Source organism: Dryobates pubescens, chromosome 15 (assembly GCF_014839835.1).
Source record: "Dryobates pubescens isolate bDryPub1 chromosome 15, bDryPub1.pri, whole genome shotgun sequence".
In the NCBI taxonomy this organism is placed as follows: Eukaryota; Metazoa; Chordata; class Aves; order Piciformes; family Picidae; genus Dryobates; species Dryobates pubescens.
The window spans coordinates 27,297,723-27,316,262 of record NC_071626.1 but is presented as its reverse complement, the minus strand read 5'-3'; the positions used below and the strand labels follow the sequence as shown (position 1 = coordinate 27,316,262).

General features: G+C 49.6%; 1 protein-coding gene across 4 annotated transcripts in view; it reads left to right on the top strand.

The window, feature by feature from the left end:
• IQSEC3 (IQ motif and Sec7 domain ArfGEF 3) overlaps positions 1–18,540 on the top strand; it is a 128,397-nt gene that overhangs the window by 46,778 nt on the left and 63,079 nt on the right. For all 4 annotated transcript variants that reach the window (XM_054167623.1, XM_054167626.1, XM_054167625.1 and 1 more), the window contains exon 2: positions 8,334–8,414. In XM_054167623.1, coding sequence (XP_054023598.1) covers positions 8,334–8,414 — 81 coding nt within the window. The remainder of the gene's footprint in view (positions 1–8,333; positions 8,415–18,540) is intronic.

Below are 18,540 nucleotides of genomic sequence, written 5' to 3'. Positions count from 1 at the left end.
GAGAGCAGTTTTCATTCTGTCTTGTTTGGGCATTTGGTGCAGTTTAAAATCGTTCATGCAGAAAACCACCGAGCTGCTCTTTCTCTGTGGGAACAGGCCACGCTGGGTATTCCCTTAGCTGAAGCTGACTGCTGGAGAGCAGGTAGCACCACCATTTCCCATATGCTGGCTAGGTTGGGGGTTTGCTTTTCTCAGGGACAGGAGGAGAAAAAGAAAGACTTGCTTGCCATGATTCAGCTCTAGCAGACAGGCATGTCTGTTTCTGGACAGCTAGCATCAGTACTAAACTAGTGGGCCACTGGTGCTGAGGATGGGCACAAAATTGTAAGAGCATAAAGCCCCAGGCACAAGTCCAAAGGGAAGGTACAGCATTAAAGCAATTTTGGGGAGGTTTCCACTCCTTTGACCTTGTCCTGTGCAATCTGGGTTGCTACAGAGTCGCTCTTGTACCCTCTGCACGAGCAGCTTTTAAGAGAAAAGAGGCTTGTTCTTTGGGGTCCATAGCGGTGAAGACCAGTGCAGCGTGAGCCAGGGGGACCCTTTGCAGCACAGTCCAGCTTTCAAAGAAACCAGAAAGGCAGAGCTAACTCTGAACTGACTAAACAGCTTTTGCTAGCCAGGAGGTTTGGCACAGTTGATTACAGAGCAGGAGCTGCTGTGGCTGGGCAGTTCACTCGCAGATAGCTGGCTGGAGGATGCCTCTTGTCGGGAGCAATATTAAAGACAACTGCATAAAATTCAGTCAGCTGTTCTCTCTCCCAGGAGATGAGGCCAACCTTTCCATTGCCAGCATGGGTTACTACTGAGCCAAGCACAGCTCTCTTTGCACTGAAGACAGGTTTGGACTGGCATCCCTTGCCTCAGAGCACGCATCCCAGATAGACAGAGCAAGGCACTGACAGGCTCAGTCTGTTCCCAGTCCTCCTTTTGCGTCTATGTTTGTCCTTATCCTTTGCTGCCCCTACACACAACTCACACACTGCTGTCAACACTGATCTCAATGAGCCCTTCAGCATGCCTCTTCCCCTCTGCTAGATGCTTCCCTTTGCCCACCCAACTTCACTGACCCCGAGCACCTTTTCTTCTTGCTGGCTTTTCCCTTCCAAGCTTTCATCATGGAGCAGCCTAGGCAATAATAATTTGTTTGGGTTTGAAGCAGCAAATTTGAAACTGAATGGTTCAACAGTTTCCTGACAGCTGAGAGAGAGCCTTTGTCTTCACAATCACCGGCCTGATCTGCCCACAAGAGTGTTTCTTTAGGTGCAGGTTCTGCAACCGTTTGCAAGTCTGAGGAAGGCAAGGCAGAGGATGGCAAAAAAGCAAGCCCTGGACCCAGGCTTTTGATTGGCAAACCTCTACCACCTGGTTAAGATTTGAAAATGAAAAGCTAGTGTAGATTGGCTCCTGCTGGGGGCGTGAGGCTGGATGCCCTTAAGAGCCACAGAGCTGAGGACCTCCAGAAGGGACTAGAGAGTCCAGAGGTGCACCAGAAAGTGTAATCTTTTGCTATTCCATTCCCACGAGTCCTGCATCTCTGCACCACCAGACGTTTGTTCTCTGCTGCCCTGCACACGTGGGGCCTTATCTCTGGTTGTGCAGAGGAGGTTTGTGGCCTGGCTCTGGCCTTGGCTGAACTCATTTTTACTGCATCATTGGGGGCTGGGCAGGGAGGTATGGGGGGGGGTGTGTGGGTTTGGGTAGCGTGGCTGAGGTGGGCTATAGATTTGTGTCTTTTATATACCTTTTGGTGTTGTTGGATGTAGTCATGAGTAATACTTCCATTTAGACTTCCAATTCTTTCCCATCTGGTGCAGAGCAGTTTTTTCCCCTTTTTCTTTAACTCCTTTGGGAAGGGTTAAGGAGCAGCTGTCTGCTCTTAAAATGAAGACAGGACCCCAGAGGAATGAGCCTGAGCTGTCTGACAGTGGGTTGAAGACATGTTGCCTTCCTCCCTGCTTTTCAAAGGCAGAAGAAGTGTTATGCTTTATGGTGCCTAAACCCCCAGTTCCAGGTGCCCAGGTGTTGTGCAGCCTTTCTGACTGAAGAAATAAGATTTGTTTAAAAGCAAAATACAAAGAAAGCCGAGACAGGCAAAGCCCCACCATGGAAGCCTTACTCTGTCTTCAGACAGATGCTAAACATCTCAGAGCTGCAACAACTGACATCAAGACAGGTGAATGACATCCAGGTAGCCACCAGCCTCTACAACCCTGCCAGCAGCTCTTGAATCATAGCAACAAAAAATAACATCTCACTGGGAGATGTCACACAGGTAAGAAGAAAACTGCTTCCCCAGAACACTTACTGCAGGCTTGGAAGTGATAGTAAGGCTCTGGTGCAGCCGGGTGAGAGCTGCTTTGAGTGGGTGACATCAGTACAGCTTCTTCAGGAACACATCCACTTCTTCCATGACAAGTTAACCATCTCCCCACGCCTGTCTGGGTTGTGTGTGCTGTGCTGCAAAGGCAAAGGCCTGGGTTTGCAAAATAACACAACTGCAGGATTAAGAGATGGGGGGAAAAAAGGAAAATGCACAGGAATAGTCTCCGAGGTGGAACCCATTCCCTGTGGCGCCTGCCTGGAGAGCACAAAAGAGGAGCAACCTGTATTAAATGAATGTGAATACACACAGAGCTCCAACTGCTCCTGGGCATCTGGAGAACTCAGATGTAAGAGGAATAATCATAGAATGGTCTGGGTTGGAAGAGCCCTCTCCAGCCTCACCTTGAATATCTCCATGGAAGGGGTCCCAACCACCTCCCTGGGCAACCTGTTCCAGTGTTCCACCACTCTCACGGTGCAGAACTTGTTCCTCATATCCAATCTCAATCTGCTCTGCTCTAGTTTGAAGCCATTGCCCCTGGTCCTGTCCCTGCAGGCCTTTGCAAACAGTCTCTTTGCAGCCTTCTTCTAGCCCCTTCAGGTACTGGAAGGCTGCTATTAGGTCTGCCCAGAGCCTTTTCTTCTCCGGGCTGAACACTCCCAGCTCCCTCAGCAGAGCTGCCCCAAACCCCTAATCATATTCATGACCCTCTTCTGGACCCACTCCATCAGGTCCATGTCCTTCCTATATTGAGGCCTTCCTATATTAAGACCTCCTGCTGCTCCTCACCCCTTCCCTGATGGTTTCTCCCAGGAATCATGGGACCTTGATAGGGACTCCAGCATCCCAAATGGCCTAGAGACAGATTTCTGCCTGTGGGCTGGAGCTCATCTGCTATGAGGACAGGCTGAGAGAGTTGGGGTCGTTCAGTTTGGAGAAGAGAAGGCTCCAAGGAGACCTAATTGTGGCCTTCCAGTATCTGAAGGGGACTACAAGAAAGCTGGGGAGGGACTTTTGAGGGTGTCAGGGAGTGATAGGACTGGGGGGAAGGGATCCAAGCTAGAGGAGGTGAGGTTTAGATTAGACCTTAGGAAGAAGTTGTTCCCCATGAGGGTGGTGAGAGCCTGGCACAGGTTGCCCAGGGAGGGGGTGGAAGCCTTATCCCTGGAGGTGTTTGCAGCCAGGCTGCATGTGGCTGTGAACAACCTGCTGTAGTGTGAGGTGTCCCTGCCCATGGCAGGGGGGGGTAGAATTACATGATCTTTGAGGTCCCTTCCAACCCTGACTATTCTGTGATTCTATGATCATGTCAGGAGCTAAGTTATCCAACCATGCTGCAGTCATACAGCTTCAAAATTGAAGTGCTGGCTGGAGCAAAGTGTGATGGGGCTTGAAGTTCAGATTGCTCTTGCAATCTGGGAGGCTTCCTGTTCTGCCTGCTGCTTCTGGGTTCCAGGTTCTTGGGTGCTGGCTCTTTTCCACAGGGATGTGTGGGTTTGGGCTAGCTCTGGTGCTGGGTTTCTGTTTCATGCTGTTGGTTTTTCCCTGTATTTCACTGTGCTGCTTCTGCAAAAGGCTGAGCTAAGGCAATCAGGCATTGCATTACTAGATTAATTAGGTGATTAGCTAAGGTAATTGTGCATTGTGCTTCTGATATCTTCTGTTACATTAAACTCTTATCTCTGTATCTCAGCCCTGAGTTGTGTCACTCTTCCTCTTACGTTTGTGTTGGGGGAGCAGGCAGCTTACCCCTTGTGCTAAACCTTTACAGATCAGCGTCTGGTCTTGGTAAGCTGCACACCTAGTCCAGAGATCTTGGGATCTCAGAGGTTCAGCAGGACTCTGGTTTGGACAGAAAATACCCAAAGTTAGTGCTAGATGAGAAATCAGAAGCAGCAGGCTCTGCAGCTGGCTCTGCAGCTGCAGTGCTCAGAGCACACTAATTCTCTCAAGAGTATCTGTGAGATGTTTCTTCTTAAAACACCCACAGGAGACTGCACCCAAAGCCCTGTAACTTCTTACAACTCTCCCTTTGCTTGTTTCCCTTTGACCTTTCCCCCTGTGTTTCTATTCTGACAGTTAGCTAGCAAGGCATCCCATCTACATACAGGCTTCTATTGCTCGAGCTTTAGTCTGGCCTTGTTCCTTCTCCTTGTGTTTTCTCTCTGTGTTATTTGCTGCCTTCCTGTGTAAAAAGGAGCTGGGGTGATGCACCTGCTGCTTGCATGAAAGCAAGGACCGGTGTAGTTCATGTAGAGAAGTGTTGAGCTTAGAAAGGGCTGGAATCTGAGGCGTCCATTTTTTGGGAAGCTTCCATGTGGCAGGTGGTGAAAGGTCTGGAGCACGAGTCTGAGGGGAGCGGCTGAGGGAACTGGGGTGCTTGACTCTGCAGCAAAGGAGGCTCGGGGGAGGCTCTGCAGAAAGCAATAAAATGCTGCTTTCTACACATACCTGAAAGGAGGTTGTAGTGGGATTGGTGTGGGTCTCTTTCCTCAAGTAGTAAGTGACAGGACAAGAGGAAATGGCCTCAAGTTGTGCTGGGGGAGGCTTAGAATGGATAAGAGGAAAAAACCTCTTCCCTGGAAGGGTTACCAAGCACTGGAACAGGCTGCCCAGGAAAATGGTTGAGTCACTGTGCCTGAAGGTGTTTGAAAGAGATGTAGATGTGGCACTTGAGGGCATGGTTATTGGTGAGCTTAGCAATGCTAGGTTTATGGTTGGACTCAATTATCTCAAGGGTCTTTTCCAAGCTAAATGACTCTGTGATTCTGTTATTTCAAAATATGTTGTTACTTTTACCTGGAAGGAGGCCCTCCCCCCTAATGGTTCCTGTAGAGCTGGAATTCAGCAAAAAATTCCAGTATCTAACACTTGTGAAACCAGCCATGCTCCTCAGAGCGAGTGCTGGCTGTTGCTGAGTCAGCTGGGAGCCTCCTGCATTTCCATGCTGCAGCTGACCATCTCTGCGACTCGAGGGCTTCTCTGCAGAGCCAGCTGCCTCCGTGCAGGTCCTGCACACCTCTTGGGCAGCTCCCAGCATTGCTGCCTTGGGAGTTGGGCAGGTCAGGGAGATGGGAAAAAACCTGATGGCCTCCCTCTGAGTGGCTGCTTGTATGGCTTGACAGCACTAAAGACGTGGGATATGAAGGCATGGCCTTCCTGTCGCCTCCCAGGGAATCCAAGTAAAGCCCTGTAATGTGAAGATTCTTTGTCAAACCCAAGATGCTTACATTGGATGATTCAGTGCTGTAATAAACCCCAGCACTCCATCAGAAAACTCCTGATGGATCCTAGCAGGGAGCAGAGTGACAAGATGTAGGAGCTGGAGTATTTTTGTGAGCCTGCTTGAACGGAGACATGAATGTGACCCCACCACTTGCCTCAGTGAAAAACACAACAGAAGTAATGTCTGGACACAGCAGACAGCTACTTACTGGCCACCTGAGAACCAGCAGTGAGAGCCAGCAACAGCCAGGCTGGCAGGAGAGCAGGGATGGGAGCTGGGCAGGTGGAGAAATGCAAGAGCAGGAGGCGAATTTGGAATGCCACACAAACATGTCCCATCTTCTCCCGCGTGCCAGGGACAGGGACCAAGGGCACGTGCAGAGCTCAGTGAAGTCGAGCTACCACTTTTGTCTTCCTCCTGCTGTGCTGTTTCTGCCAGTCCTGTTGTTTCTAAGGAAACATTCCTTTGCAGAATGCCTTGGGAGGCAAGGAAGCAGAAGAGCTAAGCAGTTTGTTATGCTGTTAATTGTGAGGCTGGAAGAAGGTGGCTGGGAACAGTCTCATCATTGTAAGGTATCTCTCTTTGTGACCAAGTCTGTCGGTGTTTGAGGAAGACAAAGGTGATAAGCTTCACATTTCAGAGTGATGGAAAGTGGGGCAGGGCCTTTGGAAGAATCTGCTAGCCCATGAGAAGCCAGGGGACATAGCTTTACTGTTTAGCTCTGGGTCAGAAACTGCAAAAGTATTTTTTGAAAGGACATGCTCCCATTTGAGCTCTGGGTCCTTGCAGCAGCACTGAGAACAGAGATCCAAATGCTGTTCCACTGGGGACAGGGTGATTTTGTGCCCTGTGAGGATGCAGCCTGATTTACCTCACCTGCTCTTCTCCTCTATTTTCCTTTCCATTCCCCCAGTCCTTTCCCTTGAGACACTGAGCTTTCTTTGTAGTGACTCCTTTTCACTGATGAAGGTCAGGGTGTTCAGAATTGGCTGTTGGTTTGTGCTGCCTATGACACCTCAAGGGTCTCTCTGGAGGGATCTTAAAAGGATCTCATTCTTGGAGGTGCTGAGCAGCTCTCACTCTGCTCCTGTGATAAGTGCCCAACACCCCTGAACAGCTGACTCCTCACAAGTGTTTCAAGTCACTCAGGATTGGTGCGCAGTTGTGAGAGTTTGATCCTGGCTTTCTTGTTTGGGGTGAATTCTTTTGCCTTTCTTTTCTAATGAGCACGTTTTCAGCCTTTTGTTTTCCTGTTCTGCTCAGGTTGTCAGTGTGGTGGTTGAGGCTATGTCCTGACCAGAGAGAGGATTCCTCCAGAGTGCCAGGGGGTACAAGGAGCTGAACAATGCAGCCCAGTGGGGTGACTCAGGAAATTAGGTTATCCCATTCATAGAATAGAACAGAATAGAATAGAATTAACCAGGTTGGACAAGAGCTTTGAGATCATCCAGCCCAACCTATCACCCAATACCATCTAATCAACTAAACCATGGCACCAAGTGCCACATTCAGTCTCTTCCTAAATACCTCCAGGGACGGTGACTCCACCACCTCCCTGGGCAGCACATTCCAATGGCCAATCTCTCTGTGAAGAACTTCTTCCTAACATCCAGCCTAAACCAGCCCTGGCACAGCTTGAGACTGTGTCCTCTTGTGCTGGTGCTGCTTGCCTGGGAGAAGAGACTAACCTTAGAAGGGAACCCTTTTAGAAGGGAATGGTACAAGCTGTCCCTTCCCCTTCTCCCTCACTCTCCCCCTTTCCAGCCTGCTCCCTTTGCTTTGCTATGCATGGGAGCAGGGCTGGAGCAGCCTGGCTGGGCCTGGATTGGAGCTGGCAAGATAAATGTTAATCTGTATCACTGGGGTTGGGTATGGGGGGTGTGAGGGGGCAGAGAGTGATGGGGGGGGGGGGGGTGAGGGTGGATTTGAGGCCTGTGTTTTTGTCCTTGTTTGGAGGGAGGCTGTATGCAGCTTTAGCCTGAGGAGGTATTTTGCAGAACCGTGGCCATGGTGGAGTATGAAGCTTTGTGTGTTTTGTCTGCTTTGCACTGTAATATGTAGTTATGAATAGCATTTGCAGTTAAACTTTCCATTCTGTCCTATCCTGTGAGGAGTGCTTCTCTTTAACTCCTGTGAGAAGGGTTGAAGAGCTCTGTCTCGCTCCTTAAACGCAGACAGTTGTTATGGTTTTGCTTTTCCTTGCTGTGATCTCTTCTTGTCATGATCTCAGCCCCCTGCTGGTGCTTGTCCTGTCAGCTTTTCTGCTTCTCTCTCTGGTCATGCCCAGTGCTGCTGTGCTGAAGCCATTTCTGTGCTCCAGAGAGAAATGCCTACAGAGCTGGTTTAGTAGCCACTCAACACAGAGACAACTTCTTTGCCCTGTGATGCGTCGGAAACATAGCTAAGGAAACGCATCTCAAGAGATGTTTCTGTCCCAAAAGAGATAAAAGACAGAGACAGGCAAAACTGATGTTCATGAGATGTGTAGGATCAGGAGACAGACACTGGTAAAAGGAAAACTTTTTATTTGGATGCTTTTGCCCTGTTCTCTACAGCTTGACATCAGAGTAGGAGAGATAAGGTAGGGAACAGTATTGTCACCCCCTCCTCTCCTGCTCCCCATCACCTGGAAGTGCAAAACATTCATGTAATAGTTAGATTTACCTTTCAGCACCACTGTGAATCACTGTTCCCTTGGAATAGCCCTGAGAAGGGAATGCTCCCTTGAGCTTTCTGCTGAGTGAGCTGAACACTCACCTGCTATTGTGTTCTTTTTTCTTACAGGAATGAAACTGTTTTACACCAGTTCTGTTGCCCAGCAGCTGATGCAGAGCAGAAGCCTTCATCTCCAGACTCCTCACCAAGGTGGGAAATTGCTGCCAGCAAGACCTTTTCTTTTCCATTCCCTGTTTCCTTACCATCCCTCACTAATCTTCCTGCCTCAGACAAAACTCAAGTACTGTACACACCCATGCTCCTCCATGCTCTCTTGTGCCCTGTTTTGCCAGCACTGCTGTCCCTCTCTTTTCCCTCCCAGGGATTATTGTTCCTGCTGTTGTGTGATTGCTCACAAACCCTCTCTGACCTTCACTCACACACATGCATGCACCTCCTGACCCATCTGCTTCACTTCCACACCGACATGCTTTGATCCTCTCCTTCTAATTGCTTATTTCCCATTATAAGGAGCCTGGGCACACAGCACTATAGCAAAAATCACCAAACCATCTCAGGGCTCTGTCTCACACCTGGAGACAGGCTGGGAGGTGCAGTTTCACCCACATTGCAGTGGTCTGAACTTGCCAGTGAAGGACAGGTACAGACAGGTACTCTTAACTGTTTCCAGCTGATGTCCAGTGCAGCCAGGTGTGGGCACAGCAGCAGTTGTCACAGTGCTGCCTCACTGGTGAGGGACATCAGTGCCACAGGGGCCAAGCAGCTTCAAAAACACTTGGGGTACACATACTGCACACACCTTCCACGCCTGGCCTTGTCCCTCTGTTCTTGCCGTCTCCTCTCACAACGTACGGTTCCTTCACCTCACAGACCTACTCCTTTTTCTCATGCCTCATCATCCTTCTGTCAGCAGCAAAGGGGTTTCTCTTTCAAAGCTGCCCTCATCACCTTCTAGACTCTTACATCTGACCCTTGGCATGTGTGTACAAGGGGCTGTGGGCAGAGCTGTGCAGCTGAGCTGCAGCAGTGAGGCCACAGCATTTGTAAAGCTGTGCTTCCGTTTGCCCTGCTTACCGCAGCTGACTGTGGTTTCTGTGTTCCTTCAAGTGTGAGTCCTGGGCAGCTATGAAGAGGGCAGAGTGTGTGTCCATGGGAGTGTTCTAAAGCACGGTCCAGCCTCAGCTGAAGTCAGGGTAAAGAAGCAGAGCCCTTCCTCATTCTGCTGTATGAGGATGGAAATATTAACCTTCGGGATAGCTGTGTTGAGGGCTTCCAAGCATTGGTAAAGTTTGCCTGACAGCCCTGTGGCTGCAGGCATGGTGCAGTCTACAGCTGCACTTCAGTGGCAGGTGAAGAGATACCGGCAAGGAAGGAGGCAGCAGAGGTTTCTGTGGTAGGAGCAGCCACCTCTCCCCCACGTTTCTGGAGAGGGAGAGCTTTATGTGCTCTGCTTTGTCTGAATCAAGGCTCAGTTTTGCCATCATATTTGATCATTGTACCCTGATCCTTGCCCCTGCCCCATTCCTGCCCCAGCCTCCATCTTATTGCTATCAGTTTGCTTAGTTTCTAGCATTTTCTTATCCTACAAGGCTGTCACTTCTGCGGTGTTTTGTGCTCTAGGGTCCTTCTTGTCATGACCTTTGTCAGGCCTCCCTTATGTCCTAGTGACTCCCAAAGGCCCTGCCCACCCCTCCAGCCTAAGTGTGCCTGCTGTTCTTGTGCCGAGTGCCACCGAATTCCTCACCAGAGGTCGGGTGGGAAATTGAAGAATAATTGAACAACTTGTGTTGGTTTGGCCCTGGCTGGGGGCCAGATGAACACACAGACCCCCACCCCCTGCTGACATCATGTGGAATAGTCCTTTGGTCAGCCTGTGTCCCCTCCCAAGATCCCCAGCCTACTGCTGGAGGCACACAGCCTTGGTGCTGTGTGAGTACTGCTCAGCAGCGTCCAAAACACCGCTGTGTCATCAACACCCTTCCAGCTACCAAGACAAAGATGCTGTGGGGAGAATTAACTCCACCTCAGCCAAACCCAACACTTTGGCAAATTGTATCCAAAGCTAAGTCTGAGCTGGGAAGGTGAGATGTGGGGAACAAATGCCCACAGCATGTTGTAGCTGGACTTCTACTCACGGGGCTTCCCACACTGATGCATACCTGTCCATTTTTGTAGCTCATCCCAGCTCTGCACACCTCCTGCCTTCCTTACTTTTGTCACAGGGCTCTCCCTTTCCTCTCCATGTCTAATGCCCCCAGACCTCGATAACAGCCCTGAATCTCTCTGTCTATGCCACCACATTCTGTGTAGAGACAGAGCTGACTATTTGAAAGGGAGAAACAGGCACACACAATCTTTGCTGTTTGAAACAAAGCAGCTTTTACATTCCTTCTGTTTGTGACTGTCTCAGGTGAGAATAGCATCCCTGCTTCCCACACTGTGCCAGAAGAAAGGGAGAGCACATGCAGGGCTGTTAAACTCACTGGTAAGCTCTATGCTGGCCAGAAAACACCTAACCTCCTCCAGGTCCTGTAGTCATCCATGGGTTTCCTACAGGTATGAAGTTACACAGACAATGCAGTGAGGGGGAAAAAATGGCAGAGAGGGAAAAACATGGGGGCACTGCAGAGCATATGTCCATAGCTGATGGCTCTTCTGGAGTGCTGCAATACATTGCTGGTAGCTCATCAGATCATTTACAGAGCCTGTCACCCTGCTCAGATCAGAAACTGGCTTCCCATTGAACCAGGGCAGAACAAAAGTCAGTCAAGACTGAAATATGTGGGTCAGAGAGCCTCAATAGGCAATCGGCTCCTGGGTGAGCCAGGCATATCCCTAAATAAGCTCATCAGGCTCCTGATGAGAAAGCCTGGGACACAGGGGCTCCCTCTGCAGCTCCCCTGAGCCCCACTGAACGGACAACCATTCAGAAGTGATGCTGTGGTGAATGTGATAAACCAGTTAGGGTTCATTCTGTCCTTTCCCCCTCCATGATCAGACGTTTCCCTAAATGAGATAAATCCTGTCAGAACTGATGCCGCTAATAACCATCAGCCGTCTAGTTTTAATTAGTTTGCTTCATTAATGTCCCAGCTCCTCTCTGTGCAGCAGATTAAATAATGTACTTGCAGCTCATTTACACAACCCCCCAAACTGCAGGGCTGAGCTGCAATCCTTTAATTAAGCAGCCTGGCTGATCCCTGCCGCTGCCTTGGCTCATCAGTCTAAGCTGATTAAAGAAAATGGGGACTAATAAAGAGCATAAACAGGGAAGTGACTCTCGCCTCTGCAAGGGACTTGCAGACTCCAGTGGTGATTGCCTACCTTCTCTACCAGAAAACCTGCCTCAGCCCACATCACTCCCTTGTGGGACCTGCTGGAATGGTCCTGCCTCCAGCAGAAACCCAGCCTTATCTTGTAGGGTGGAGAATCTTTGGTACGCTGAGGGAGTGTGGGCAGCAGGAGGGTGATGCAGCAGGGAAGGTGAAGATGGAGAGGGGCATCTAGAAAGTATGGGGTTGTTTAGCCTGGAGAAGAGGAGGCTCAGGGGAGACCTCATTGCCCTCTACAACTGCCTGAAAGGTGGTTGTAGCCAGGAAGGAGTTGGTCTCTTCTCCCAGGCAGCCAGCACCAGAACAAGGGGACACAGTCTCAAGCTGCACCAGGGGAGGTTTAGGCTGGAGGTGAGGAGAAAGTTCTTCACTGAGAGAGTCGTTCATCATTGGAAATGTGCTGCCCAGGGAGGTGGTGGAGTCACCGTCCCTGGAGGTGTTCAAGAGGGGTTGGATGTGGCACTTGGTGCCATGGTCTAGTCATGAGGTCTGTGGTGACAGCTTGGACTCGATGATCTTTGAGGTCTCTTCCAACCTTAGTGAGACTGTGATACTGTGATACTGTGAAGTAAGACTAACTGCCTGACTTGAGGAGAGAGCCTAGAGGTTGGACTTGATGATCCTTGGAGTCTCTTCCAACCTTAGTTATACTGTGAGACTGTGATACTGTGATAGAGTGCAGCTCAAGTGTGGGGCAGAAGGAGAAGGAAACACAGGGCATAACAGCAGAAGATTGGTTGTTAACAACAGCCTGCAACAAAAATGTGTTTCTGCCTTCAGTTTGTGGTGGTCATTGTCCTTGTGTGGTCTTCACCAATGGTTGTCCCTCAAGATTTCTGATTCTTTCTTTGATACCTGTCCAGCTCAAATTGCTTTGAGTTCACCTGGGTGGGAACACTCAAGAGATTCCAATTGGATGAGGTGGTTGTGATTGTTCCTGTCTGTGTTGCTCTGCTGTGCTTCACAGACTGCAATGAGTAGTGCCAGACCCGCCTCTCCTCCAGCATTTGAGCTCCTTGGGGGGCATTACAGCTGAGTTTGGCAATGTGTTGCACCAGCAGTCAGCAAGACTGGTGCCATCAATACTAGGAGATGGATTCAATCCCTGAATCTGTCCCCAGGAAGCTCAGAGGCATAGTACAGTATGAGGGGATGGCAGCATCAGGCAGATTCCTGTTGCTAAACTCTTAGGGCTTCCCCATTTCAAAGTGCAGTGTAAACCCTAGACATGAACCAGCATTGTCTCTGCTGGACTTGCACACCTCTGGCTTCATGACCATAACCCATATGCAGGTTGGGCTTCCACAGGGAATACCAAAGATAGGTAGAGGCTCTGTGGATGGCAGCAGGAGCTAACCCTGCACCTTTACTGAGGTGCTTACTGCACTCAGATGCAGCCAAACCCAAATGCATTTTTTTTCCCCCCTTTCTTTCTTTCTTTTTGGCTTCTGCCAGTTAACAACAGGGATTCACTCTAGGGTTTTGAATAGCCTGGTAATTGCATTTCCCATTTCTTCCAGTCTCACACAGTGGAGACAAGCATCCCAGAACAATGGCCTTAAAATATGTCCAGCAGCATCCCACCTGTAGCAGGACTGCATACCATTTTCCTTTGTGTGAGGTAATAGGGCTGAGATGAGAAAGGTTTGTTTCCATCAGAGTGATGAGGGGCAGTGATGGAATCACAGCTGAGAGGAACAGCATATTCAACCAGTTGCCTTTCACAGGCCTTTTGGAGCCTGCCTCTAGCCTGCCTGTGGTGCTCAATGGGAAATCAGTAGCAAATCACCTCTGCTCCAGTGATGAGAGAGCACCTGGGGCAGGTCCACTTTGGCAGTGGACATGGGGATAGCACTTGAGGGCTGAAGGATCATGTCACAAAGGAGGCTGAATGGAATCCAGGTACATTTGTTATGTCAGAGAGCTCTTTGGGAAGGGAGGATTTTCCACCAGTGTTTGTGGGAAAAAGAAGGTGCTTCCTATCTGGAAGAAGTGCAGTTGAGACCTGACTGGCAAAGGAGATGAAGAATCTGCTCAGGAAGAGAAGTTGTGCATCTGAACAGAGTCTTTCAGAAGATCTTGGGTGTGTACTGAACAGAAGGGCTGGGGTCTGAAACACCTATGGGAAAGCTGGGCAGGCTCTTCTCATGTTTGCCCATAGTATTTGCTCCCTTTCTGGTAGGGAGAATGCTGCTTAGGTCAGGGTGGAAACACTATTACTGTAACTGGCAAGTGCTGACTTCATGATTGCAGACCAATTAAATTGTAGCTGAATATAGTTTGAGACTCCAAACAGTTGTGCACTCAGTTCAGGTGCTGCTGGATTAGTCACTGGCACGGGCTGGTTCCTGCCTGGCATCACAGCAGTGATCAGAAGCCATGTAACCCATTGGCTACATCTCCAAGTCAGCCAGTGAAGTTCCCTCTTGCCTTCAGAGTGGACATTAGGAAATACTTTTTTTCCCCAGCCAGAGTGGTCAGGGATTGGAATGTGCTGCCCAGGGAGGTGGTGGAGCCACCAACCCTGGGTGTGTTTAAGGTCGTTTGGATGTGGTGCTTGGGGCTATGGTTTAGGGGTGACCCTTGTAGAGCAGGGTTCTGGGTTGGACTTGGTGATCCTGAGGATCTTTTCCAACCTGAATGTTTCTGTGATCCTGTGATTCTACCTCTGTCCTGACTTACCAAAGCAATCCAGTAACATTGTGTGTTCTTGCTGGAAGGGGCCCTTTGTACTTCTCATTCCATTGTTGATGTGGGAGGGTGAAAAGTGGATGGACAGATTTTGGACAGTTCTTTGAGATCAAACCTTCAAACACTTTCCTTCCCACCTCTCTGAGATGCATGAGAGTGTGTTACACCCTAAGCAGCACATGGTGACCCCCCCAGATTTTCTTTCATTTATTTCTGGAGGTCAGCTGTCTCTGACTCCTCATCTCTTTACCCAAGTGTGCTGTTTCTATCAAGCATGCATCTGTTCTTTGTCCTGTGACTTTGTCAAGCTGGAAAGCACTGGCACAAAACAGCCATGAGTATTATCCGCCACAGTCACACTACCCTGTGCCTCCTGGACTCCTCAGTGCTGTAGCCCAGGGGCATCTCTCTTCCCAGCACAGCTCTCCTTTTGCCTGTGGGTCATTCTGTGCCCTCGGACACTTAGATCTTCCTGAGGAACCCACAAGGCTTTGTTTGGATAACGAATGCAGCAGCCCTTAAGGCTGAGGCCCATGGAGTTGATGAGAACTGAACTGCTGTCCAGTTCTCCTTTTAGATACCACTGAAGCAGCTTGATAAAAAACAGGTGGACACTGATGATTTTCCACCAGCATCCACCATTCCTTAAGCATTGCAGAAATCAGCTGAGCTCCCTAACATTTCACCTTAATTTGTGAAAAGTGGACTTTGCCTGACAGGAAGAGTGCTGATCTGGTTCAAGGAATGGGAAGTTAGTTCTTTCCAGCTTAGGATTGCTGGCAGGATGTTGGATATATAACCTGGAGGTCAGTGCCTGCTCTTGGCTCAGAGGTACTCAGTGGCTCTAGCCCAGGTGTGAAGACACATCATAATGATTTTAGTCAGTGCCCAATCAGATCTGTAACCTACCATGCAAAACAGCATAACAGCTCTGAATAATTGGCACCCAGCTGGCAGTGCCAAATACAAGATTCTGCAGCTAGTGGACAATGCAGGCTTTGATTCACCTCTGCTACAGGCTGAGGGAGCTGGGGGTGCTCAGCCTGGAGAAGAGAAGGCTCTGGGGAGACCTAATAGCAGCCTTCCAGTACCTGAAGGGGCTACGAGAAGGCTGCAAAGAGACTGTTTGCAAAGGCCTGCAGGGACAGGAGCAGGGGCAGTGGCTTCAAACTAGAGCAGAGCAGATTGAGATTGGATGTTAGGAACAAGTTCTGCACCATGAGGGTGGTGGAACACTGAAACAGGCTGCCCAGGGAGGTGGTTGGGACCCCTTCCATGGAGATATTCCAGGTGAGGCTGGACAGGGCTCTGGGCAACCTGATCTAGTTGGGGATGAACCTGCTGAGTGCAGAGGGGGTTGGACTGGATGAGCTTTGGAGGTCCCTTCCAACCCAGCCCATTCTGTGATTCTGTGACTCCTAACAGAGAGCACTCCAGGTCAGGCTTACAGCACCTGGACATGCCAGTGCAAAGCAAGCCTCTGTGCCATGGCCTGTGCCTTGTGTGCTCCAAGGACAAATGACTTTATATACAAAGCTCTTCAGTCCACCTTCTTTCATTCATGTTAAGGTCCTCTGTTGTTTTTGAAAACCCAGAGGAGAAGTTTGTGCAGCATTTCTGCTTTGTTAGCCATCCTGGTTATGCTGCTTTTCTCATCTAATTTCCTTATTGAGGTCACAGGCATGAAGAGAGGATTTTTTTCTGCTTCTTAACAGCTCATCTGCTTCTTACTCTTTCATCCCTGTAGACTTCATAATCCTATTCAAGATACTATGATTGGACATTGTGGGGATCCAGCACGTGGGCAGGGATGTGTCAGCAAAGTTCACATAAATATTCCCCAGACTCACAGTGGTCAGAATTTTGCTATTCTGACACAGAGTGGTGGGTGAGGAGTAATGTCTAGGCTCAGATCTGAGCTCTCCCTCAACTCAGGAGGGAGCAGATCCCTCACTTTTTGTGGGTATTCTGTATGGTCAAGACTAGCAGCTTGAGTTGCTTTGCAGGAGCCTAGGCCCAGAAGCACAAAGGGATTTGCTGGATGTAGATGTGGGGGAAACACCTGCAATTAGAATAGAAAAATGTTAGGGAACATCCTTAACATCATAGTTACCTACGACCTTGGGAATCTCTTGCCTTGGGAATCTCTTGCAGGGAGGTATAGTTGGTGACTCTTCCGCTGCTCTGACCTGGGAGGAATGGCTCTTTCTGGAAGCATCCAAGGAAACAGCAGCTGAGTTTCAAGTGCGGTGTTTCAGCCCTCTGAAGGAGATCCACCTCAACATTTTGGCACTGTCTTCCCCCTTGGCCGTTTCTCTGCTCATCTCCAGCAGCTGGTGCAGCCACTTCCAGGCAAGTGTGAAGAACATCAGAGGAAGGAAATAAAGTAAGGAACAGATAGACTCTTCTGTGGGAAAAAGATCTCTAGCAGAAGCTAGAGTCTTCCTGTCACGTTGATTGCTTGTTTTGCCTCTGTCAACACCTTTCTTCAGAAGGAGAGAAGAAGGCAAGAGAGAGGCACCAAAGAAAACCTGTCTGAAGTATCCTCTTTCGAAGCTGCAAAGGTGCCCATCAGACACATGTTGTTTGAGAGCCTGACGCTGTCTCCAGCTGTTGCCTGGCCACACGTTCTTCCAAACCTTCCTTTCGCCCTTTCACTTCTGTTGCTTGCATAGGTCCTGCCCTAGAGGAGCTCAGAGCTGAACTCAGGTCCTCTTCTCCCACATCTGACAGCTCTTGCCATTTCTTGGGCCACAGCAGCAGTAATGATGGTGAAAACGTTTGGTCACAGCAAACCTTACAGTTTTGGGAGCCACTTCCCACAGCTATGGAGATCAGTTAATTGCTTTAATGCTGGATGATGCATTCATGGCTTACAGAGGATCCTCATGGTCTTGCTCCTGTGTTTCAAAGAATTCCTGGCCTGTGGCATAGTCACATTTTGGTACCAGTGGAATGCAACAAAACCACCTGCTGTACCCCGGGTTCCTGTGTGGTAGCACCACAGAAACACAGAACAGCTTTGCAAATAGTCCTTTATCTGGCACTGGAGAGCAGACACAGATGCTGATAAAGTAATAGCACATAGACTGTGGTGGAGCTTAAACCATTCATGATACCTGCTGGTATCATCTGTCCTGATCTGCGTCAGCCAAGATGCACCCACCCCCAAAACTGGGCCCTTCCAGATCCTTTGTACACTGAAGCACCCCCTGTCCACACCATGGCTTACAAGGCAGTGACAGGTAAGGTGAAGAGATGGAATGAAAGGACTGATGAAGAAGAGAGGCAGACTCACCCCAACAAAGATAGCTGTGCTACTCCAACAAAATGATTGGCAAACGTGCTGTGTGGAGAAGGAGAATGATGGGAGAGAGGGGTCAGGAAAAGCAGGCAGTTAAAAAACTGTCTCAAGGAAAGAAGAAACTGGCAAGAGCAAGAACACGTGAAGAGGAGATAAATGAGCAGGTCCCTTGGCTGGAATGTTCATGCCAGCATTCTTAGGCAGCCACAGCAAGGAGTCTGTGGCCTTGTGTTACACATTTCCTTGTCGTGTGCTGCCAACCCAAAGGCCTTTTGCCTGTGCTCTGCCACACTAACTGCTCTGCAGTTTCATCTTCTGACCACCCCCGTGGGGCAGGCTTTGTGCCCAAACACAATAAGCTCTCCTTTTGGAAGAAGCATGTTTGTGCTCCACATTCCTTCCGCTGCATGTGGCCCAGGAAGAGTATCCTGAGGAGCCTGAGACGCTGAAGAGGAGCATACTGCACAACTGCTCAGGTCACTCTGTCTGGGCTCTGCAAACACCTAGTTAGCTTAGGGAGAGGATGTAAGAAGGTTGGGCTGTTTTTGGGCCTGTCAACTGCACTGTTCAAGGGCTGCAGCCGAGCCAGAGAACATTCTGTCTGCTGTGAGGAAATCCCATCCTGAAGAAAAGCATCAGGACGTAACCAGGAGCTGAGTTGAGGGATATTTTGCTTTTGAAACTGAGGACTTTGACTCTGGCCACACCATTTGGAACTGTGTTCTACTAACTGTTAATCAGCTCTCTGTGGCACCTTGGTTCTTTGCACGCACAGATTGTACCCACTGGGAGCTGTGCTTGCCTGGTGACCAGAGCCACGTGTCACCTCCATCCTGCCCCACACTGTTACTGCTGCTTTCCTATAAACAGGTCATGGTGCTGCTGTTACTGCCTTTGTGTCAGGACTGAGAGCAGCCTCTCTCATTTCATCTGTTGGGGAAAGAGAGAGATAGCCTGCCCTGTGTGCACACTGCTGCTACTCTTCCAC